The sequence below is a fragment of the Leucoraja erinacea genome, chromosome 18 (assembly GCF_028641065.1).
Source record: "Leucoraja erinacea ecotype New England chromosome 18, Leri_hhj_1, whole genome shotgun sequence".
Lineage (NCBI taxonomy): Eukaryota > Metazoa > Chordata > Chondrichthyes > Rajiformes > Rajidae > Leucoraja > Leucoraja erinaceus.
The window spans coordinates 25,291,427-25,318,000 of NC_073394.1; the positions used below are offsets into that span (position 1 = coordinate 25,291,427).

Consider the following 26,574-nt stretch of genomic DNA (forward strand, 5'->3'; position numbering starts at 1 on the left):
ATTTGTCTTCTACTATATGAAGACATGATTGTATGATTTGCTGCAGATTAAGCAGTCTACCTTGGTCAGAGAGAAGCTCCTAATAAAACAATTGGTATCCTTACCTGTAGTAGAGGAGACATAGACTGGATCTGCTGATGTATTATCTGCTGCCAGTGTGAACACACTGAATGTGTATCCAGTTCCAGGATTTAGTTGTGCCACAGTAACAAATTCATTACCAGTTATCATAATTGGGAGATGTCCACTCAGTGTCACCTTATAGGTATACTCAGGCTTGGAGTCAAGCGGTTTGTCCCAACTCAGAGTAACTGAAGTGGTGTTGCGACTTGAAAGCAATTGCATTGTTCACAGGATTCGGTTCTGCAATTATTAATGAGATGTTGAGGATAACACCAATCTCATTCTGCTTTATGCTTCACTTCATCTGATGATGTCACAACTGCTGCTGCAGCCATCTGCACTATTTTTCAATAAGATTTCATTCATTTGGATGTTCCTAGTACATCCCTAAATTGTCTGTATATTTAATGTCGCTTCAAGAGACACAATGAAATATGACACCACTATCAAATAGCCTCTCAGATTCATTTCTGCTTTCTTTCCTGATGACTTGTTAGTCAAAACCATCAAAGGTGCTTGAAAAGACATGCAAATAGCAAGAAAGCATATTGGACAACTAACTCTTGACTGTTCCAGAAGGGCCACTCACAGCAGTAGCCTGAACTATGAAACAACTGGCAGGGCAATCACAACATGACTTTCCAGTAATTGATGCACATTTTCAATATCTGTTTTGTACAAGATCTTAAACATAGGGCAGATATTAATTCTGGCACACCTGGACATCACCACCAAGGCGTGAACAAAATCCATGCAGGGTTCTTGACAATCAACAAAGTCCTCATTCATCGATGCACTTCTTCTAATTATTCCACTGTGTTGGTCACAACAAGTCCAATTAAAAGAAGAAAGATCTCTTTCTCGTGTGAAATTGAAGAACAGCAATGCAAACTGTGGCACAGAATGAAGTTGCCCATCAACAACAAAAGCTGCATCTAAATAGGTTCCTTGCAGAACACCTTCAACAGAATATCTGACATTAGCTCCCAAATACTTTCCTTTAGCCAACGATCTCAAGTTGGAACCTAGTCCTATTTACTTGTTTCCCGATTGTGGGCTGCATCTTAATTCACAAGGAAATTGCATCCCCCTTACTTGTAAACTGATTTAAAAGCACAACTTCACTCTTCACTCCACCGTGAACAACAATGAAACACCTAATAATAATTACAATTCCATGGCAAAGAAATAAGCTCTCCATTATTAAGAAAACCACTACTAATTAATCTTTCTGCAGATCACAATCAAAACAAACTCTATCTCCCATATATTATCCCAAATCCAATGATCTGTAGCTGGAACGAGATTCTTTTTTTCTTGCTTCTGGACGGTGGTCTGCACCATTGCACACACGGGAAAATGCTTCACACTTACTTGTAAACTGATTTAGAACCACAGCTTCACTCTTCACTCCATCTTGAACAAAAGTGGTCACAGAAATGGTGTAATTGGTTCCAGACTGCAGATCTTGGATTTTGGTGGAATTTGTAATTTCATTGAAGGAAACATCAGAACTGGTGGCAGATCCGTATATGATGCTGAAGTTGTACTGGGTGACCCCCATGTCCACGGGTCTCCCTAAGCTCAAGGAGATGGAAACGTTGCTTAAGGCCATCACAGAAATGGCTCCAGGCTTGGAAGGAACTGTCAGAAGCAAGTAATTGGATAATAATTGGATAATGATGGTTGGAGAATGATATAAAGTAAATATCGGCACAATAAATGTCATACATATTTTATTCATAAATGTTGCAGGATAACCCATAAACATTTGTTGGCTTTTTCCAAGTTCAGGAATCACCTGCAACATTTCACTCCCATGCTATTAGGCAGTGAGAATATGAAACCTATTGTCAGTACACTGGGTAGGCAATCAAGAAAGACAAATCAAGACCACACAGCCACCGTTCAGTGTCCACGGAGCAATAATCTGGTCAGCACCTCAATATACATCTATCAAGAATTGCTGACTGAGCTCCTTCCTTTATCACATTGTTGAGTCCACAACTAGCTAATTTGTCTTCTACTATATGAAGACATGATTGTATGATTTGCTGCAGATTAAGCAGTCTACCTTGGTCAGAGAGAAGCTCCTATTAAAACAATTGGTATCCTTACCTGTAGTAGAGGAGACATAGACTGGATCTGCTGATGTATTATCTGCTGCCAGTGTGAACACACTGAATGTGTATACAGTTCCAGGAGTTAGTTGTGCCACGGTAACGAATTCATTACCAGTTATCATAATTGGGAGATGTCCACTCAGTGTCACCTTATAGGTATACTCAGGCTTGGAGTCAAGCGGTTTGTCCCAACTCAGAGTAACTGAAGTGGTGTTGCGACTTGAAACAATTGCATTGTTCACAGGATTCGGTTCTGCAATTATTAATGAGATGTTGAGGATAACACCAATCTCATTCTGCTTCATGCTTCACTTCATCTGATGATGTCACAACGGCTGCTGCAGCCATCTGCACTATTTTTCAATCAGATTTCATTCATTTGGATGTTCCTAGTACATCCCTAAATTGTCTGTATATTTATTGTCGCTTCAAGAGACACAATGAAATATGACACCATTCTCAAACAGCCTCTCAGATTCATTTCTGCTTTCTTTCCTGATGACTTGTTAGTCATAACCATCAAAGGTGCTTGAAAAGACATGCAAATAGCAAGAAAGCATATTGGACAACTAACTCTCGACTGTTCCAGAAGGGCCACTCACAGCAATAGCCTGACCTACGAAACAACTGCCAGAGCAATCACTACTTATGACTTTCCAGTAATTGATGCACATTTTCAATATCTGTTCTGAACAAGATCTTAAACATAGCGCAGATATTAATTCTTGCACAACTGGACACCACCACCAAGCCGTGAACAATATCCATGCAGGGTTCTTGACAATCAACAAAGTCCTCATTTATCGATGCACTTCATCCAATTATTCCACTGTGTTGGTCACAACAAGTCCAATTAAAAGAAGAAAGATCTCTTTCTAGTGTGAAATTTAAGAACAGCAATGCAAACTGTGGCACAGATAGAAGTTGCCCATCAACAACAAAAGCTGCATCTAAATAGGCTCTTTGCAGAACACCTACAACAGAATATCCGACATAAGCTCCCAAATACTTACCTTTAGCCAACGATCTCAAGTTGGAACCTAGACTCGTTTTCCGATTGTGGGCTGCATCTTAATTCACAAGGAAATTGCATCCCCCTTACTTGTAAACTCATTTAGAAGCACAGCTTCACTCTTCACTCCACCGTGAGCAACAGTGAAACACCCAATAATAATTACAATTCCATGGCAAAGAAATAACCTCTCCATTAATAACAAAACCACTACTAATTAATCTTTCTGCAGATCACAATCAAAACAAACTCTATCTCCCAAATCCAACGATCTGAAGCTGGAACGAGATTCTTTTTTTCTTGCTTCTGGACGGTGGTCTGCACCATTGCACACACGGGAAAATGCTTCACACTTACTTGTAAACTGATTTAGAACCACAGCTTCACTCTTCACTCCATCTTGAACAACAGTGGTCACAGAAATGGTGTAATTAGTTCCAGACTGCAGATCTTGGATTTTGGTGGAATTTGTAATTTCATTGAAGGAAACATCAGAACTGCTGGCAGACCCGTATATGATGCTGAAGTTGTACTGGGTGACCCCCATGTCCACGGGTCTCCCTAAGCTCAAGGAGATGGAAACGTTGCTTAAGGCCATCATGGTAATGGCTCCAGGCTTGGAAGGAACTGTCAGAAGCAAGTAATTGGATAATAATTGGATAATGATGGTTGGAGAATGATACAAAGTAAATATCGGCACAATAAATGTCATACATATTTTATTCATAAATGTTGCAGGATAACCCATAAACATTTGTTGGCTTTTTCCAAGTTCAGGAATCACATGCAACATTTCGCTCCCATGCTATTAGATTCAGATTCAGATTCAACTTTAATTGTCATTGTCAGTGTACAATACAGAGACATCGAAATGCAGCTAGCATCTCCCTGGAAGAGCGACATAGAATATGATTTCAATAAATAAATCTAGTTACATGTATACAGACATAGTGTATTTTCCTGTGGGAGGGGTGTTCGGGGGGGGGAGGGGTGATTGGCAGTCACCGAGGTACATTGTTGAGTAGTGTGACAGCCGCAGGGAAGAAGCTGTTCCTGGACCTGCTGGTCCGGTAACGGAGAGACCTGTAGCGCCTCCCGGATGGTAGGAGGGTAAACAGTCCATGGCTGGGGTGAGAGCAGTCCTTGTCGATGCTGAGCGCCCTCCGCAGACAACGCTTGCTTTGGACAGACTCAATGGAGGGGAGCGAGGACCCGGTGATGTGTTTCACCACCCTCTGCAGTATTAGGCAGTGAGAATATGAAACCTACTGTCAGTACACTGGGTAGGCAATCAAGAAAGACAAATCAAGACCACACAGCTACCATTCAGTGTCCACTGAGCAATAATCTGGTCAGCACCTCAATATACATCTATCAAGAATTGCTGACTGAGCTCCTTCCTTTACCACATTGTTGAGTCCACAACTAGCTAATTTGTCTTCTACTATATGAAGACATGATTATATGATTTGCTGCAGATTAAGCAGTCTACCTTGGTCAGAGAGAAGCTCCCATTAAAACAATTGGTGTATTTACCTGTAGTAGAGGAGACATAGACTGGATCTGCTGATGTATTATCTGCTGCCAGTGTGAACACACTGAATGTGTATACAGTTCCAGGAGTTAGTTGTGCCACGGTAACAAATTCATTACCAGTTATCATAATTGGGAGATGTCCACTCAGTGTCACCTTATAGGCATACTCAGGCTTGGAGTCAAGCGGTTTGTCCCAACTCAGAGTAACTGAAGTGGTGTTGCGACTTGAAACAATTGCATTGTTCACAGGATTCGGTTCTGCAATTATTAATGAGATGTTGAGGATAACACCAATCTCATTCTGCTTCATGCTTCACTTCATCTGATGATGTCACAACTGCTGCTGCAGCCATCTGCCCTTTTTTCAATTAGATTTCCATCATTTGGATGTTCCTAGTACATCCCTAAATTGTCTGTATATTTACTGACGCTTCAAGAGACACGATGAAATATGGCACCACTCTCAACCTGCCTCTCAGATTCATTTCTGTTTTCTTTCCTGATGACTTGTTAGTCATAACCATCAAATGTGCTTGTAAAGCCATGCAAATAGCAAGAAAGCATATTGGACAACTAACTCTTGACTGTTCCAGAAGGGCCACTCACAGCAGTAGCCTGAACTATGAAACAACTGCCAGGGCAATCACAACACGACTTTCCAGTAATTGATGCACATTTTCAATATCTGTTTTGTACAAGATCTTAAACATAGCGCAGATATTAATTCTTGCACACCTGGACACCACCACCAAGCCATGAACAAAATCCATGCAGGGTTCTTGACAATCAACAAAGTCCTCATTCATCGATGCACTTCTTCTAATTATTTCACTGTGGTGGGCGCTACAAGACCAATTAAAAGAAGAAAGATCTCTTTCTGGTGTGAAATTTAAGAACAGCAATGCAAACTGTGGCACAGAATGAAGTTGCCCATCAACAACAAAAGCTGCATCTAAATAGGTTCCTTGCAGAACACTTCAACAGAATATCTGACATTAGCTCCCAAATACTTACCTTTAGCCAACGATCTCAAGTTGGAACCTAGTCCTATTTACTTGTTTTCCGATTGTGGGCTGCATCTTAATTCACAAGGAAATTGCATCCCCCTTACTTGTAAACTGATTTAAAAGCACAACTTCACTCTTCACTCCACCGTGAACAACAATGAAACACCTAATACTAATTACAATTCCATGGCAAAGAAATAAGCTCTCCATTATTAAGAAAACCACTACTAATTAATCTTTCTGCAGATCACAATCAAAATAAACTCTATCTCCCATATATTATCCCAAATCCAATGATCTGTAGCTGGAACGAGATTCTTTTTTCTTGCTTCTGGACGGTGGTCTGCACCATTGCACACATGGGAAAATGCTTCACACTTACTTGTAAACTGATTTAGAACCACAGCTTCACTCTTCACTCCATCTTGAACAACAGTTGTCACAGAAATGGTGTAATTAGTTCCAGACTGCAGATCTTGGATTTTGGTGGAATTTGTAATTTCATTGAAGGAAACATCAGAACTGGTGGCAGACCCGTATATGATGCTGAAGTTGTACTGGGTGACCCCCATGTCCACGGGTCTCCCTAAGCTCAAGGAGATGGAAACGTTGCTTAAGGCCATCACGGAAATGGCTCCAGGCTTGGAAGGAACTGTCAGAAGCAAGTAATTGGATGATAATTGGATAATGCTGATTGGAGAATGATATAAAGTAAATATCGGCACAATAAATGTCATACATATTTTATTCATAAATGTTGCAGGATAACCCATAAACATTTGTTGGCTTTTTCCAAGTTCAGGAATCACATGCACATTTCGCTATTAACAGATTCAGATTCACTCCATGCTATTAGTTAGCATCTCCCTGACATAGAATATGAAACCTATTGTCAGTACACTGGGTATTGGGCAATCAAGCAAAAGAACAAATCAAGACCACTCCCAGCCACCGTTCAGTCCTTGTCGATGTCCACGCAGACAAGCAATAATCTGGTCAGCACCCTCTGCAGTATTAGGCAGTGAGATATGAAATACTGTCAGTACACTGGGTAGGCAATCAAGAAAGACAATCAAGACCACACAGCTATTGCTATGACTGAGCACCTCAATATACATCTATCCTGAGCTCCTCCTTTATCACATTGTTGAGTCCACAACTAGCTAATTTGTCTGCTACTATATGAAGACATGATTGTATGATTTGCTGCAGATTAAGCAGTCTACCTTGGTCAGAGAGAAGCTCCTATTAAAACAATTGGTATCCTTACCTGTAGTAGAGGAGACATAGACTGGATCTGCTGATGTATTATCTGCTGCCAGTGTGAACACACTGAATGTGTATCCAGTTCCAGGATTTAGTTGTGCCACAGTAACAAATTCATTACCAGTTATCATAATTGGAAGATGTCCATTCAGTGTCACCTTATAGGTATACTCAGGCTTGGAGTCAAGCGGTTTGTCCCAACTCAGAGTAACTGATGTGGTGTTGCGACTTGAAGCAATTGCATTGTTCACAGGATTCGGTTCTGCAATTATTAATGAGATGTTGAGGATAACACCAATCTCATTCTGCTTCATGCTTCACTTCATCTGATGATGTCACAACTGCTGCTGCAGCCATCTGCACTATTTTTCAATAAGATTTCATTCATTTGGATGTTCCTAGTACATCCCTAAATTGTCTGTATATTTAATGTCGCTTCAAGAGACACAATGAAATATGACACCACTATCAAACAGCCTCTCAGATTCATTTCTGCTTTCTTTCCTGATGACTTGTTAGTCATAACCATCAAAGGTGCTTGAAAAGACATGCAAATAGCAAGAAAGCATATTGGACAACTAACTCTTGACTGTTCCAGAAGGGCCACTCACAGCAATAGCCTGCCCTACGAAACAACTGCCAGAGCAATCACTACTTATGACTTTCCAGTAATTGATGCACATTTTCAATATCTGTTCTGAACAAGATCTTAAACATAGCGCAGATATTAATTCTTGCACAACTGGACACCACCACCAAGCCGTGAAGAATATCCATGCAGGGTTCTTGACAATCAACAAAGTCCTCATTTATCGATGCACTTCATCCAATTATTCCACTGTGTTGGTCACAACAAGTCCAATTAAAAGAAGAAAGATCTCTTTCTGGTGTGAAATTTAAGAACAGCAATGCAAACTGTGGCACAGAAAGAAGTTGCCCATCAACAACAAAAGCTGCATCTAAATAGGCTCTTTGCAGAACACCTACAACAGAATATCCGACATAAGCTCCCAAATACTTACCTTTAGCCAACGATCTCAAGTTGGAACCTAGACTCGTTTTCCGATTGTGGGCTGCATCTTAATTCACAAGGAAATTGCATCCCCCTTACTTGTAAACTCATTTAGAAGCACAGCTTCACTCTTCACTCCACCGTGAACAACAGTGAAACACCCAATAATAATTACAATTCCATGGCAAAGAAATAACCTCTCCATTAATAACCAAAACAACTACTAATTAATCTTTCTGCCGATCACAATCAAAACAAACTCTCTATCTCCCAACTCCAACGATCTGAAGCTGGAACGAGATTATTTTTTTCTTGCTTCTGGACGGTGGTCTGCACCATTGCACACACGGGAAAATGCTTCACACTTACTTGTAAACTGATTTAGAACCACAGCTTCACTCTTCACTCCATCTTGAACAACAGTGGTCACAGAAATGGTGTAATTAGTTCCAGACTGCAGATCTTGGATTTTGGTGGAATTTGTAATTTCATTGAAGGAAACATCAGAACTGCTGGCAGACCCGTATATGATGCTGAAGTTGTACTGGGTGACCCCCATGTCCACGGGTCTCCCTAAGCTCAAGGAGATGGAAACGTTGCTTAAGGCCATCACGGTAATGGCTCCAGGCTTGGAAGGAACTGTCAGAAGCAAGTAATTGGATAATAATTGGATAATGATGGTTGGAGAATGATACAAAGTAAATATCGGCACAATAAATGTCATACATATTTTATTCATAAATGTTGCAGGATAACCCATAAACATTTGTTGGCTTTTTCCAAGTTCAGGAATCACATGCAACATTTCGCTCCCATGCTATTAGATTCAGATTCAGATTCAACTTTAATTGTCATTGTCAGTGTACAATACAGAGACAACGAAATGCAGTTAGCATCTCCCTGGAAGAGCGACATAGAATATGATTTCAATAAATAAATCTAGTTACATGTATACAGACATAGTGTATTTCCCTGTGGGAGGAGTGTTGTGGGGGGGGGGGGGGGGGGGGGGGGGGGGGGGGGGGGTGATTGGCAGTCACCGAGGTACATTGTTGAGTAGTGTGACAGCCGCAGGGAAGAAGCTGTTCCTGGACCTGCTGGTCTGGTAACGGAGAGACCTGTAGCGCCTCCCGGATGGTAGGAGGGTAAACAGTCCATGGCTGGGGTGAGAGCAGTCCTTGTCGATGCTGAGCGCCCTCCGCAGACAACGCTTGCTTTAGACAGACTCAATGGAGGGGAGAGAGGACCCGGTGATGCGTTGGGCAATTTTCACCACCCTCTGCAGTATTAGGCAGTGAGAATATGAAACCTACTGTCAGTACACTGGGTAGGCAATCAAGAAAGACAAATCAAGACCACACAGCCACCGTTCAGTGTCTATGGAGCAATAATCTGGTCAGCACCTCAATATACATCTATCAAGAATTGCTGACTGAGCTCCTTCCTTTATCACATTGTTGAGTCCACAACTAGCTAATTTGTCTTCTACTATATGAAGACATGATTGTATGATTTGCTGCAGATTAAGCAGTCTACCTTGGTCAGAGAGAAGCTCCTATTAAAACAATTGGTGTATTTACCTGTAGTAGAGGAGACATAGACTGGATCTGCTGATGTATTATCTGCTGCCAGTGTGAACACACTGAATGTGTATACAGTTCCAGGAGTTAGTTGTGCCACGGTAACAAATTCATTACCAGTTATCATAATTGGGAGATGTCCACTCAGTGTCACTTATAGGTATATTCAGGCTTGGAGACAAGAGGTTTCTCTCAACTCAGAGTAACTGACTCCCTGTTGCGACCTGAACCAATTTCATGGTTCTCAGGATTCGGCTCTGCAATTATTAATGAGATGTTGAGGATAACACCAAACTCATTCTGCTTTATGCTTCACTTCATCTGATGATGTCACAACTGCTGCTGCAGCCATCTGCACTTTTTTCAAATAGATTTCCATCATTTGGATGTTCTAGTACATCCCTAAATTGTCTGTATATTTATTGTCGCTTCAAGAGACACAATGAAATATGGACACCACTCTCAAACAGCCTCTCAGATTCATTTCTGTTTTCTTTCCTGATGACTTGTTAGTCATAACCATCAAAAGTGCTTGAAAAGCCATGCAAATAGCAAGAAAGCATATTGGACAACTAACTCTTGACTGTTCCAGAAGGGCCACTCACAGCAGTAGCCTGTACTATAAAACAACTGCCAGAGCAATCACAACATGACTTTCCAGTAATTGATGCACATTTTCAATATCTGTTTGAACAAGATCTTAAAACATAGCGCAGATATTAATTCTTGCACAACTGGACACCACCACCAAGCCGTGAACAAAATCCATGCAGGGTTCTTGACAATCAACAAAGTCCTCATTTATCGATGCACTTCTTCCAATTATTCCACTGTGTTGGTCACAACAAGACCAATTAAAAGAAGAAAGATCTCTTTCTGGTGTGAAATTTAAGAACAGCAATGCAAACTGTGGCACAGAATGAAGTTGCCCATCAACAACAAAAGCTGCATCTAAATAGGCTCCTTGCAGAACACCTTCAACAGAATATCCGACATAGCTCCCAAATACTTACCTTTAGCCAACGATCTCAAGTTGGAACCTAGTCCTATTTACTTGTTTTCCGATTGTGGGCTGCATCTTAATTCACAAGGAAATTGCATCCCCCTTACTTGTAAACTGATTTAGAAGCACAGCTTCACTCTTCACTCCACCGTGAACAAGAGTGAAACACCCAATAATAATTACAATTCCATGGCAAAGAAATAACATCTCCATTAATAACAAAACCACTACTAATTAATCTTTCTGCAGATCACAATCAAAACAAACTCTATCTCCCATATATTATCCCAAATCCAATGATCTGTAGCTGGAACGAGATTCTTTTTTTCTTGCTTCTGGACGGTGGTCTGCACCATTGCACACACGGGAAAATGCTTCACACTTACTTGTAAACTGATTTAGAACCACAGCTTCACTCTTCACTCCATCTTGAACAACAGTGGTCACAGAAATGGTGTAATTAGTTCCAGACTGCAGATCATGGATTTTGGTGGAATTTGTAATTTCATTGAAGGAAACATCAGAACTGCTGGCAGACCCGTATATGATGCTGAAGTTGTACTGGGTGACCCCCATGTCCACGGGTCTCCCTAAGCTCAAGGAGATGGAAACGTTGCTTAAGGCCATCACGGAAATGGCTCCAGGCTTGGAAGGAACTGTCAGAAGCAAGTAATGATGGTTGGAGAATGATACAAAGTAATATCGGCACAATAAATGATACAATTTTATTCATGGTTGCAGGATAACCCATAGACATTTGTTGCTTTATCCAAGTTCAGGAATCAATGCAACATTTCGCTCCCATGCTATTAGATCAGATTCAGATTCATACATATTGTCATTGTCATGTACAATACAGAGACAACGAAATGCATCTTGGAAGAGCGACATAGATAATTTCCATAAATAAATCTAGTTACATGTATACAGACATAGTGTTTTTCCTGTGGGAGGAGTTCAGGAATCACATGCAACATTTCACTAGAATTGTTGAGTAGTGTGACAGCGCCTCCCATTGTTGCGCTGTTCCTGGGCATGTGAGAATATGAAACCTATTGTCAGTACACTGGGTAGGCAATCAAGAAAGACAAATCATGGCTGTGAGACCACACAGCCACCGTTCAGTCCGCAGCCACAACGTTCAGTGTTTGGAGCAATAATCTGGTCAGCACCTCAATATACATCTATCAAGAATTGCTGACTGAGCTCCTTCCTTTATCACATTGTTGAGTCCACAACTAGCTAATTTGTCTTCTACTATATGAAGACATGATTGTATGATTTGCTGCAGATTAAGCAGTCTACCTTGGTCAGAGAGAAGCTCCTATTAAAACAATTGGTGTATTTACCTGTAGTAGAGGAGACATAGACTGGATCTGCTGATGTATTATCTGCTGCCAGTGTGAACACACTGAATGTGTATACAGTTCCAGGAGTTAGTTGTGCCACGGTAACAAATTCATTACCAGTTATCATAATTGGGAGATGTCCACTCAGTGTCACCTTATAGGTATATTCAGGCTTGGAGTCAAGCGGTTTGTCCCAACTCAGAGTAACTGAAGTGGTGTTGCGACTTGAAACAATTGCATTGTTCACAGGATTCGGTTCTGCAATTATTAATGAGATGTTGAGGATAACACCAATCTCATTCTGCTTTATGCTTCACTTCATCTGATGATGTCACAACTGCTGCTGCAGCCATCTGCACTTTTTTCAATTAGATTTCCATCATTTGGATGTTCCTAGTACATCCCTAAATTGTCTGTATATTTATTGTGCTTCAAGAGACACAATGAAATATGGCACCACCACTCTCAAACAGCCTCTCAGATTCATTTCTGTTTTCTTTCCTGATGACTTGTTAGTCATAACCATCAAAGTGCTTGTAAAGCCATGCAAATAGCAAGAAAGCATATTGGACAACTAACTCTTGACTGTTCCAGAAGGGCCACTCACAGCATAGCCTGTACTATAAAAACAACTGGCAGTGCAATCACAACATGACTTTCCAGTAATTGATGGCACATTTTCAATATCTGTTTTGTACAAGATCTTAAACATAGGGCAGATATTAATTCTGGCACACCTGGACACCACCACCAAGCCGTGAACAAAATCCATGCAGGGTTTCTTGACAATCAACAAAGTCCTCATTCATCGATGCACTTCTTCCAAATATTCCACTTTGTTGGTCACAACAAGACCAATTAAAAGAAGAAAGATCTCTTTCTCGTGTGAAATTTAAGAACAGCAATGCAAACTGTGGCACAGAATGAAGTTGCCCATCAACAACAAAAGCTGCATCTAAATAGGTTCCTTGCAGAACACCTTCAACAGAATATCTGACATTAGCTCCCAAATACTTTCCTTTAGCCAACGATCTCAAGTTGGAACCTAGTCCTATTTACTTGTTTTCCGATTGTGGGCTGCATCTTAATTCACAAGGAAATTGCATCCCCCTTACTTGTAAACTGATTTAAAAGCACAGCTTCACTCTTCACTCCACCGTGAACAACAATGAAAAACACCTAATAATAATTACAATTCCATGGCAAAGAAATAAGCTCTCCATTATTAAGAAAACCACTACTAATTAATCTTTCTGCAGATCACAATCAAAACAAACTCTATCTCCCATATATTATCCCAAATCCAATGATCTGTAGCTGGAACGAGATTTTTTTTTTCTTGCTTCTGGACGGTGGTCTGCACCATTGCACACACGGGAAAATGCTTCACACTTACTTGTAAACTGATTTAGAACCACAGCTTCACTCTTCACTCCATCTTGAACAACAGTGGTCACAGAAATGGTGTAATTGGTTCCAGACTGCAGATCTTGGATTTTGGTGGAATTTGTAATTTCATTGAAGGAAACATCAGAACTGGTGGCAGACCCGTATATGATGCTGAAGTTGTACTGGGTGACCCCCATGTCCACGGGTCTCCCTAAGCTCAAGGAGATGGAAACGTTGCTTAAGGCCATCACGGAAATGGCTCCAGGCTTGGAAGGAACTGTCAGAAGCAAGTAATTGGATGATAATTGGATAATGCTGGGTGGAGAATGATATAAAGTAAATATCGGCACAATAAATGTCATACATATTTTATTCATAAATGTTGCAGGATAACCCATAAACATTTGTTGGCTTTTTTCCAAGTTCAGGAATCACATGCAACATTTCACTCCCATGCTATTAGGCAGTGAGAATATGAAACCTATTGTCAGTACACTGGGTAGGCAATCAAGAAAGACAAATCAAGACCACACAGCCACCGTTCAGTGTCCACGGAGCAATAATCTGGTCAGCACCTCAATATACATCTATCAAGAATTGCTGACTGAGCTCCTTCTTTTACCACATTGTTGAGTCCACAACTAGCTAATTTGTCTTCTACTATATGAAGACATGATTGTATGATTTGCTGCAGATTAAGCAGTCTACCTTGGTCAGAGAGAAGCTCCTAATAAAACAATTGGTATCCTTACCTGTAGTAGAGGAGACATAGACTGGATCTGCTGATGTATTATCTGCTGCCAGTGTGAACACACTGAATGTGTATCCAGTTCCAGGATTTAGTTGTGCCACAGTAACAAATTCATTACCAGTTATCATAATTGGAAGATGTCCACTCAGTGTCACTTTATAGGTATACTCAGGCTTGGAGTCAAGCGGTTTGTCCCAACTCAGAGTAACTGAAGTGGTGTTGCGACTTGAAGCAATTGCATTGTTCACAGGATTCGGTTCTGCAATTATTAATGAGATGTTGAGGATAACACCAATCTCATTCTGCTTCATGCTTCACTTCATCTGATGATGTCACAACGGCTGCTGCAGCCATCTGCACTATTTTTCAATCAGATTTCATTCATTTGGATGTTCCTAGTACATCCCTAAATTGTCTGTATATTTATTGTCGCTTCAAGAGACACAATGAAATATGACACCACTCTCAAACAGCCTCTCAGATTCATTTCTGCTTTCTTTCCTGATGACTTGTTAGTCATAACCATCAAAGGTGCTTGAAAAGACATGCAAATAGCAAGAAAGCATATTGGACAACTAACTCTTGACTGTTCCAGAAGGGCCACTCACAGCAATAGCCTGACCTACGAAACAACTGCCAGAGCAATCACTACTTATGACTTTCCAGTAATTGATGCACATTTTCAATATCTGTTCTGAACAAGATCTTAAACATAGCGCAGATATTAATTCTTGCACAACTGGACACCACCACCAAGCCGTGAACAATATCCATGCAGGGTTCTTGACAATCAACAAAGTCCTCATTTATCGATGCACTTCATCCAATTATTCCACTGTGTTGGTCACAACAAGTCCAATTAAAAGAAGAAAGATCTCTTTCTGGTGTGAAATTTAAGAACAGCAATGCAAACTGTGGCACAGAAAGAAGTTGCCCATCAACAACAAAAGCTGCATCTAAATAGGCTCTTTGCAGAACACCTACAACAGAATATCCGACATAAGCTCCCAAATACTTACCTTTAGCCAACGATCTCAAGTTGGAACCTAGACTCATTTACTTGTTTTCCGATTGTGGGCTGCATCTTAATTCACAAGGAAATTGCATCCCCCTTACTTGTAAACTCATTTAGAAGCACAGCTTCACTCTTCACTCCACCGTGAACAAGAGTGAAACACCCAATAATAATTACAATTCCATGGCAAAGAAATAACCTCTCCATTAATAACAAAACCACTACTAATTAATCTTTCTGCAGATCACAATCAAAACAAACTCTATCTCCCAAATCCAACGATCTGAAGCTGGAACGAGATTCTTTTTTTTCTTGCTTCTGGACGGTGGTCTGCACCATTGCACACACGGGAAAATGCTTCACACTTACTTGTAAACTGATTTTAGACCACAGCTTCACTCTTCACTCCATCTTGAACAACAGTGGTCACAGAAATGGTGTAATTAGTTCCAGACTGCAGATCTTGGATTTTGGTGGAATTTGTAATTTCATTGAAGGAAACATCAGAACTGCTGACAGACCCGTATATGATGCTGAAGTTGTACTGGGTGACCCCCATGTCCACGGGTCTCCCTAAGCTCAAGGAGATGGAAACGTTGCTTAAGGCCATCACGGTAATGGCTCCAGGCTTGGAAGGAACTGTCAGAAGCAAGTAATTGGATAATAATTGGATAATGATGGTTGGAGAATGATACAAAGTAAATATCGGCACAATAAATGTCATACATATTTTATTCATAAATGTTGCAGGATAACCCATAAACATTTGTTGGCTTTCTCCAAGTTCAGGAATCACATGCAACATTTCGCTCCCATGCTATTAGATTCAGATTCAGATTCAACTTTAATTGTCATTGTCAGTGTACAATACAGAGACAACGAAATGCAGTTAGCATCTCCCTGGAAGAGCGACATAGAATATGATTTCAATAAATAAATCTAGTTACATGTATACAGACATAGTGTATTTTCCTGTGGGAGGAGTGTTCGGGACGGGGGGGGGGGGGGGGGGGGGGGGGGGGGGGGGGGGGGGGGGGGGTGATTGGCAGTCACCGAGGTACATTGTTGAGTAGTGTGACAGCCGCAGGGAAGAAGCTGTTCCTGGACCTGCTGGTCCGGCAACGGAGAGACCTGTAGCGCCTCCCGGATGGTAGGAGGGTAAACAGTCCATGGCTGGGGTGAGAGCAGTCCTTGTCGATGCTGAGCGCCCTCCGCAGACAACGCTTGCTTTGGACAGACTCAATGGAGGGGAGCGAGGACCCGGTGATGCGTTGGGCAATTTTCACCACCCTCTGCAGTATTAGGCAGTGAGAATATGAAACCTACTGTCAGTACACTGGGTAGGCAATCAAGAAAGACAAATCAAGACCACACAGCCACCGTTCAGTGTCTATGGAGCAATAATCTGGTCAGCACCTCAATATACATCTATCAAGAATTGCTGACTGAGCTCCTTCCTTTATCACATTGTTGAGTCCACAACTAGCTAATTTGTCTTCTACTATATGAAGACATGATTGTATGATTTGCTGCAGATTAAGCAGTCTACCTTGGTCAGAGAGAAGCTCCTATTAAAACAATTGGTGTATTTACCTGTAGTAGAGGAGACATAGACTGGATCTGCTGATGTATTATCTGCTGCCAGTGTGAACACACTGAATGTGTATACAGTTCCAGGAGTTAGTTGTGCCACGGTAACGAATTCATTACCAGTTATCATAATTGGGAGATGTCCACTCAGTGTCACCTTATAGGTATATTCAGGCTTGGAGTCAAGCGGTTTGTCCCAACTCAGAGTAACTGAAGTGGTGTTGCGACTTGAAACAATTGCATTGTTCACAGGATTCGGTTCTGCAATTATTAATGAGATGTTGAGGATAACACCAATCTCATTCTGCTTCATGCTTCACTTCATCTGATGATGTCACAACTGCTGCTGCAGCCATCTGCACTTTTTTCAATTAGATTTCCATCATTTGGATGTTCCTAGTACATCCCTAAATTGTCTGTATATTTAGTGATGCTTCAAGAGACACAATGAAATATGGCACCACTCTCAAACAGCCTCTCAGATTCATTTCTGTTTTCTTTCCTGATGACTTGTTAGTCATAACCATTAAAGTGCTTGTAAAGCCATGCAAATAGCAAGAAAGCATATTGGACAACTAACTCTTGACTGTTCCAGAAGGGCCACTCACAGCAGTAGCCTGTACTATAAAACAACTGGCAGTGCAATCACAACATGACTTTCCAGTAATTGATGCACATTTTCAATATCTGTTTGTACAAGATCTTAAACATAGGGCAGATATTAATTCTGGCACACCTGGACACCACCACCAAGCCGTGAACAAAATCCATGCAGGGTTCTTGACAATCAACAAAGTCCTCATTCATCGATGCACTTCTTCCAAATATTCCACTGTGTTGGTCACAACAAGACCAATTAAAAGAAGAAAGATCTCTTTCTCGTGTGAAATTTAGGAACAGCAATGCAAACTGTGGCACAGAATGAAGTTGCCCATCAACAACAAAAGCTGCATCTAAATAGGTTCCTTGCAGAACACCTTCAACAGAATATCTGACATTAACTCCCAAATACTTTCCTTTAGCCAACGATCTCAAGTTGGAACCTAGTCCTATTTACTTGTTTTCCGATTGTGGGCTGCATCTTAATTCACAAGGAAATTGCATCCCCCTTACTTGTAAACTGATTTAAAAGCACAACTTCACTCTTCACTCCACCGTGAACAACAATGAAACACCTAATAATAATTACAATTCCATGGCAAAGAAATAAGCTCTCCATTATTAAGAAAACCACTACTAATTAATCTTTCTGCAGATCACAATCAAAACAAACTCTATCTCCCATATATTATCCCAAATCCAATGATCTGTAGCTGGAACGAGATTCTTTTTTTCTTGCTTCTGGACGGTGGTCTGCACCATTGCACACACGGGAAAATGCTTCACACTTACTTGTAAACTGATTTAGAACCACAGCTTCACTCTTCACTCCATCTTGAACAACAGTGGTCACAGAAATGGTGTAATTGGTTCCAGACTGCAGATCTTGGATTATGGTGGAATTTGTAATTTCATTGAAGGAAACATCAGAACTGGTGGCAGACCCGTATATGATGCTGAAGTTGTACTGGGTGACCCCCATGTCCACGGGTCTCCCTAAGCTCAAGGAGATGGAAACGTTGCTTAAGGCCATCACGGAAATGGCTCCAGGCTTGGAAGGAACTGTCAGAAGCAAGTAATTGGATGATAATTGGATAATGCTGGTTGGAGAATGATATAAAGTAAATATCGGCACAATAAATGTCATACATATTTTATTCATAAATGTTGCAGGATAACCCATAAACATTTGTTGGCTTTTTCCAAGTTCAGGAATCACATGCAACATTTCACTCCCATGCTATTAGGCAGTGAGAATATGAAACCTATTGTCAGTACACTGGGTAGGCAATCAAGAAAGACAAATCAAGACCACACAGCCACCGTTCAGTGTCCACGGAGCAATAATCTGGTCAGCACACAATCAATATACATCTATCAAGAATTGCTGACTGAGCTCCTTCTTTTTACCATTGTTGAGTCCACAACTAGCTAATTTGTCTTCTACTATATGAAGACATGATTGTATGATTTGCTGCAGATTAAGCAGTCTACCTTGGTCAGAGAGAAGCTCCTAATAAAACAATTGGTATCCTTACCTGTAGTAGAGGAGACATAGACTGGATCTGCTGATGTATTATCTGCTGCCAGTGTGAACACACTGAATGTGTATCCAGTTCCAGGATTTAGTTGTGCCACAGTAACAAATTCATTACCAGTTATCATAATTGGAAGATGTCCACTCAGTGTCACTTTATAGGTATACTCAGGCTTGGAGTCAAGCGGTTTGTCCCAACTCAGAGTAACTGAAGTGGTGTTGCGACTTGAAGCAATTGCATTGTTCACAGGATTCGGTTCTGCAATTATTAATGAGATGTTGAGGATAACACCAATCTCATTCTGCTTCATGCTTCACTTCATCTGATGATGTCACAACGGCTGCTGCAGCCATCTGCACTATTTTTCAATCAGATTTCATTCATTTGGATGTTCCTAGTACATCCCTAAATTGTCTGTATATTTATTGTCGCTTCAAGAGACACAATAAAATATGACACCACTCTCAAACAGCCTCTCAGATTCATTTCTGCTTTCTTTCCTGATGACTTGTTAGTCATAACCATCAAAGGTGCTTGAAAAGACATGCAAATAGCAAGAAAGCATATTGGACAACTAACTCTTGACTGTTCCAGAAGGGCCACTCACAGCAATAGCCTGACCTACGAAACAACTGCCAGAGCAATCACTACTTATGACTTTCCAGTAATTGATGCACATTTTCAATATCTGTTCTGAACAAGATCTTAAACATAGCGCAGATATTAATTCTTGCACAACTGGACACCACCACCAAGCCGTGAACAATATCCATGCAGGGTTCTTGACAATCAACAAAGTCCTCATTTATCGATGCACTTCATCCAATTATTCCACTGTGTTGGTCACAACAAGTCCAATTAAAAGAAGAAAGATCTCTTTCTGGTGTGAAATTTAAGAACAGCAATGCAAACTGTGGCACAGAAAGAAGTTGCCCATCAACAACAAAAGCTGCATCTAAATAGGCTCTTTGCAGAACACCTACAACAGAATATCCGACATAAGCTCCCAAATACTTACCTTTAGCCAACGATCTCAAGTTGGAACCTAGACTCATTTACTTGTTTTCCGATTGTGGGCTGCATCTTAATTCACAAGGAAATTGCATCCCCCTTACTTGTAAACTCATTTAGAAGCACAGCTTCACTCTTCACTCCACCGTGAACAAGAGTGAAACACCCAATAATAATTACAATTCCATGGCAAAGAAATAACCTCTCCATTAATAACAAAACCACTACTAATTAATCTTTCTGCAGATCACAATCAAAACAAACTCTATCTCCCAAATCCAACGATCTGAAGCTGGAACGAGATTCTTTTTTTCTTGCTTCTGGACGGTGGTCTGCACCATTGCACACACGGGAAAATGCTTCACACTTACTTGTAAACTGATTTAGAACCACAGCTTCACTCTTCACTCCATCTTGAACAACAGTGGTCACAGAAATGGTGTAATTAGTTCCAGACTGCAGATCTTGGATTTTGGTGGAATTTGTAATTTCATTGAAGGAAACATCAGAACTGCTGACAGACCCGTATATGATGCTGAAGTTGTACTGGGTGACCCCCATGTCCACGGGTCTCCCTAAGCTCAAGGAGATGGAAACGTTGCTTAAGGCCATCACGGTAATGGCTCCAGGCTTGGAAGGAACTGTCAGAAGCAAGTAATTGGATAATAATTGGATAATGATGGTTGGAGAATGATACAAAGTAAATATCGGCACAATAAATGTCATACATATTTTATTCATAAATGTTGCAGGATAACCCATAAACATTTGTTGGCTTTCTCCAAGTTCAGGAATCACATGCAACATTTCGCTCCCATGCTATTAGATTCAGATTCAGATTCAACTTTAATTGTCATTGTCAGTGTACAATACAGAGACAACGAAATGCAGTTAGCATCTCCCTGGAAGAGCGACATAGAATATGATTTCAATAAATAAATCTAGTTACATGTATACAGACATAGTGTATTTTCCTGTGGGAGGAGTGTTCGGGTGGGGTGGGGGGGGGGGGGGGGGGGGGGGGGGGGGGGGGGGGGGGTGATTGGCAGTCACCGAGGTACATTGTTGAGTAGTGTGACAGCCGCGGGGAAGAAGCTGTTCCTGGACCTGCTGGTCCGGCAACGGAGAGACCTGTAGCGCCTCCCGGATGGTAAAAGGGTAAACAGTCCATGGCTGGGGTGAGAGCAGTCCTTGTCGATGCTGAGCGCCCTCCGCAGACAACGCTTGCTTTGGACAGACTCAATGGAGGGGAACGAGGACCCGGTGATGCGTTGGGCAATTTTCACCACCCTCTGCAGTATTAGGCAGTGAGAATATGAAACCTACTGTCAGTACACTGGGTAGGCAATCAAGAAAGACAAATCAAGACCACACAGCCACCGTTCAGTGTCTATGGAGCAATAATCTGGTCAGCACCTCAATATACATCTATCAAGAATTGCTGACTGAGCTCCTTCCTTTATCACATTGTTGAGTCCACAACTAGCTAATTTGTCTTCTACTATATGAAGACATGATTGTATGATTTGCTGCAGATTAAGCAGTCTACCTTGGTCAGAGAGAAGCTCCTATTAAAACAATTGGTGTATTTACCTGTAGTAGAGGAGACATAGACTGGATCTGCTGATGTATTATCTGCTGCCAGTGTGAACACACTGAATGTGTATACAGTTCCAGGAGTTAGTTGTGCCACGGTAACGAATTCATTACCAGTTATCATAATTGGGAGATGTCCACTCAGTGTCACCTTATAGGTATATTCAGGCTTGGAGTCAAGCGGTTTGTCCCAACTCAGAGTAACTGAAGTGGTGTTGCGACTTGAAACAATTGCATTGTTCACAGGATTCGGTTCTGCAATTATTAATGAGATGTTGAGGATAACACCAATCTCATTCTGCTTTATGCTTCACTTCATCTGATGATGTCACAACTGCTGCTGCAGCCATCTGCACTTTTTTCAATTAGATTTCCATCATTTGGATGTTCCTAGTACATCCCTAAATTGTCTGTATATTTAGTGATGCTTCAAGAGACACAATGAAATATGGCACCACTCTCAAACAGCCTCTCAGATTCATTTCTGTTTTCTTTCCTGATGACTTGTTAGTCATAACCATTAAAGTGCTTGTAAAGCCATGCAAATAGCAAGAAAGCATATTGGACAACTAACTCTTGACTGTTCCAGAAGGGCCACTCACAGCAGTAGCCTGTACTATAAAACAACTGGCAGTGCAATCACAACATGACTTTCCAGTAATTGATGCACATTTTCAATATCTGTTTTGTACAAGATCTTAAACATAGGGCAGATATTAATTCTGGCACACCTGGACACCACCACCAAGCCGTGAACAAAATCCATGCAGGGTTCTTGACAATCAACAAAGTCCTCATTCATCGATGCACTTCTTCCAAATATTCCACTGTGTTGGTCACAACAAGACCAATTAAAAGAAGAAAGATCTCTTTCTCGTGTGAAATTTAGGAACAGCAATGCAAACTGTGGCACAGAATGAAGTTGCCCATCAACAACAAAAGCTGCATCTAAATAGGTTCCTTGCAGAACACCTTCAACAGAATATCTGACATTAACTCCCAAATACTTTCCTTTAGCCAACGATCTCAAGTTGGAACCTAGTCCTATTTACTTGTTTTCCGATTGTGGGCTGCATCTTAATTCACAAGGAAATTGCATCCCCCTTACTTGTAAACTGATTTAAAAGCACAACTTCACTCTTCACTCCACCGTGAACAACAATGAAACACCTAATAATAATTACAATTCCATGGCAAAGAAATAAGCTCTCCATTATTAAGAAAACCACTACTAATTAATCTTTCTGCAGATCACAATCAAAACAAACTCTATCTCCCATATATTATCCCAAATCCAATGATCTGTAGCTGGAACGAGATTCTTTTTTTCTTGCTTCTGGACGGTGGTCTGCACCATTGCACACACGGGAAAATGCTTCACACTTACTTGTAAACTGATTTAGAACCACAGCTTCACTCTTCACTCCATCTTGAACAACAGTGGTCACAGAAATGGTGTAATTGGTTCCAGACTGCAGATCTTGGATTATGGTGGAATTTGTAATTTCATTGAAGGAAACATCAGAACTGGTGGCAGACCCGTATATGATGCTGAAGTTGTACTGGGTGACCCCCATGTCCACGGGTCTCCCTAAGCTCAAGGAGATGGAAACGTTGCTTAAGGCCATCACGGAAATGGCTCCAGGCTTGGAAGGAACTGTCAGAAGCAAGTAATTGGATGATAATTGGATAATGCTGGTTGGAGAATGATATAAAGTAAATATCGGCACAATAAATGTCATACATATTTTATTCATAAATGTTGCAGGATAACCCATAAACATTTGTTGGCTTTTTTCCAAGTTCAGGAATCACATGCAACATTTCACTCCCATGCTATTAGGCAGTGAGAATATGAAACCTATTGTCAGTACACTGGGTAGGCAATCAAGAAAGACAAATCAAGACCACACAGCCACCGTTCAGTGTCCACGGAGCAATAATCTGGTCAGCACCTCAATATACATCTATCAAGAATTGCTGACTGAGCTCCTTCTTTTACCACATTGTTGAGTCCACAACTAGCTAATTTGTCTTCTACTATATGAAGACATGATTGTATGATTTGCTGCAGATTAAGCAGTCTACCTTGGTCAGAGAGAAGCTCCTAATAAAACAATTGGTATCCTTACCTGTAGTAGAGGAGACATAGACTGGATCTGCTGATGTATTATCTGCTGCCAGTGTGAACACACTGAATGTGTATCCAGTTCCAGGATTTAGTTGTGCCACAGTAACAAATTCATTACCAGTTATCATAATTGGAAGATGTCCACTCAGTGTCACTTTATAGGTATACTCAGGCTTGGAGTCAAGCGGTTTGTCCCAACTCAGAGTAACTGAAGTGGTGTTGCGACTTGAAGCAATTGCATTGTTCACAGGATTCGGTTCTGCAATTATTAATGAGATGTTGAGGATAACACCAATCTCATTCTGCTTCATGCTTCACTTCATCTGATGATGTCACAACGGCTGCTGCAGCCATCTGCACTATTTTTCAATCAGATTTCATTCATTTGGATGTTCCTAGTACATCCCTAAATTGTCTGTATATTTATTGTCGCTTCAAGAGACACAATGAAATATGACACCACTCTCAAACAGCCTCTCAGATTCATTTCTGCTTTCTTTCCTGATGACTTGTTAGTCATAACCATCAAAGGTGCTTGAAAAGACATGCAAATAGCAAGAAAGCATATTGGACAACTAACTCTTGACTGTTCCAGAAGGGCCACTCACAGCAATAGCCTGACCTACGAAACAACTGCCAGAGCAATCACTACTTATGACTTTCCAGTAATTGATGCACATTTTCAATATCTGTTCTGAACAAGATCTTAAACATAGCGCAGATATTAATTCTTGCACAACTGGACACCACCACCAAGCCGTGAACAATATCCATGCAGGGTTCTTGACAATCAACAAAGTCCTCATTTATCGATGCACTTCATCCAATTATTCCACTGTGTTGGTCACAACAAGTCCAATTAAAAGAAGAAAGATCTCTTTCTAGTGTGAAATTTAAGAACAGCAATGCAAACTGTGGCACAGAAAGAAGTTGCCCATCAACAACAAAAGCTGCATCTAAATAGGCTCTTTGCAGAACACCTACAACAGAATATCCGACATAAGCTCCCAAATACTTACCTTTAGCCAACGATCTCAAGTTGGAACCTAGACTCATTTACTTGTTTTCCGATTGTGGGCTGCATCTTAATTCACAAGGAAATTGCATCCCCCTTACTTGTAAACTCATTTAGAAGCACAGCTTCACTCTTCACTCCACCGTGTGAACAAGAGTGAAACACCCAATAATAATTACAATTCCATGGCAAAGAAATAACCTCTCCATTAATAACAAAACCACTACTAATTAATCTTTCTGCAGATCACAATCAAAAAAAACTCTATCTCCCAAATCCAACGATCTGAAGCTGGAACGAGATTCTTTTTTTCTTGCTTCTGGACGGTGGTCTGCACCATTGCACACACGGGAAAATGCTTCACACTTACTTGTAAACTGATTTAGAACCACAGCTTCACTCTTCACTCCATCTTGAACAACAGTGGTCACAGAAATGGTGTAATTAGTTCCAGACTGCAGATCTTGGATTTTGGTGGAATTTGTAATTTCATTGAAGGAAACATCAGAACTGCTGGCAGACCCGTATATGATGCTGAAGTTGTACTGGGTGACCCCCATGTCCACGGGTCTCCCTAAGCTCAAGGAGATGGAAACGTTGCTTAAGGCCATCACGGTAATGGCTCCAGGCTTGGAAGGAACTGTCAGAAGCAAGTAATTGGATAATAATTGGATAATGATGGTTGGAGAATGATACAAAGTAAATATCGGCACAATAAATGTCATACATATTTTATTCATAAATGTTGCAGGATAACCCATAAACATTTGTTGGCTTTTTCCAAGTTCAGGAATCACATGCAACATTTCGCTCCCATGCTATTAGATTCAGATTCAGATTCAACTTTAATTGTCATTGTCAGTGTACAATACAGAGACAACGAAATGCAGTTAGCATCTCCCTGGAAGAGCGACATAGAATATGATTTCAATAAATAAATCTAGTTACATGTATACAGACATAGTGTATTTTCCTGTGGGAGGAGTGTTCGGGACGGTGGGTGGGGGGTGATTGGCAGTCACCGAGGTACATTGTTGAGTAGTGTGACAGCCGCAGGTTAGAAGCTGTTCCTGGACCTGCTGGTCCGGCAACGGAGAGACCTGTAGCGCCTCCCGGATGGTAGGAGGGTAAACAGTCCATGGCTGGGGTGAGAGCAGTCCTTGTCGATGCTGAGCGCCCTCCGCAGACAACGCTTGCTTTGGACAGACTCAATGGAGGGGAGCGAGGACCCGGTGATGCGTTGGGCAATTTTCACCACCCTCTGCAGTATTAGGCAGTGAGAATATGAAACCTATTGTCAGTACACTGGGTAGGCAATCAAGAAAGACAAATCAAGACCACACAGCCACCGTTCAGTGTCTATGGAGCAATAATCTGGTCAGCACCTCAATATACATCTATCAAGAATTGCTGACTGAGCTCCTTCCTTTATCACATTGTTGAGTCCACAACTAGCTAATTTGTCTTCTACTATATGAAGACATGATTGTATGATTTGCTGCAGATTAAGCAGTCTACCTTGGTCAGAGAGAAGCTCCTATTAAAACAATTGGTGTATTTACCTGTAGTAGAGGAGACATAGACTGGATCTGCTGATGTATTATCTGCTGCCAGTGTGAACACACTGAATGTGTATCCAGTTCCAGGAGTTAGTTGTGCCACGGTAACGAATTCATTACCAGTTATCATAATTGGGAGATGTCCACTCAGTGTCACCTTATAGGTATACTCAGGCTTGGAGTCAAGCGGTTTGTCCCAACTCAGAGTAACTGAAGTGGTGTTGCGACTTGAAACAATTGCATTGTTCACAGGATTCGGTTCTGCAATTATTAATGAGATGTTGAGGATAACACCAATCTCATTCTGCTTTATGCTTCACTTCATCTGATGATGTCACAACTGCTGCTGCAGCCATCTGCACTTTTTT

General features: G+C 41.1%; 1 protein-coding gene across 1 annotated transcript in view; it reads right to left on the minus strand.

The window, feature by feature from the left end:
• LOC129706006 (titin-like) overlaps window positions 1-26,574 on the minus strand; it is a 174,445-nt gene that overhangs the window by 78,384 nt on the left and 69,487 nt on the right. The window contains 23 exon segments of the mRNA XM_055649976.1: window positions 105-328; window positions 1,395-1,767; window positions 2,242-2,499; window positions 3,481-3,885; window positions 4,795-5,052; window positions 6,184-6,453; window positions 7,072-7,372; window positions 10,948-11,318; window positions 12,012-12,269; window positions 13,408-13,677; window positions 14,153-14,456; window positions 15,555-15,805; window positions 16,760-17,017; window positions 18,149-18,418; window positions 18,895-19,152; window positions 20,277-20,535; window positions 20,782-20,835; window positions 21,419-21,756; window positions 22,889-23,158; window positions 23,634-23,891; window positions 24,749-24,784; window positions 24,898-25,465; window positions 26,130-26,467. Of these exon segments, the coding sequence (XP_055505951.1) occupies window positions 105-328; window positions 1,395-1,767; window positions 2,242-2,499; window positions 3,481-3,885; window positions 4,795-5,052; window positions 6,184-6,453; window positions 7,072-7,372; window positions 10,948-11,318; window positions 12,012-12,269; window positions 13,408-13,677; window positions 14,153-14,456; window positions 15,555-15,805; window positions 16,760-17,017; window positions 18,149-18,418; window positions 18,895-19,152; window positions 20,277-20,535; window positions 20,782-20,835; window positions 21,419-21,756; window positions 22,889-23,158; window positions 23,634-23,891; window positions 24,749-24,784; window positions 24,898-25,465; window positions 26,130-26,467 (6,450 nt within the window).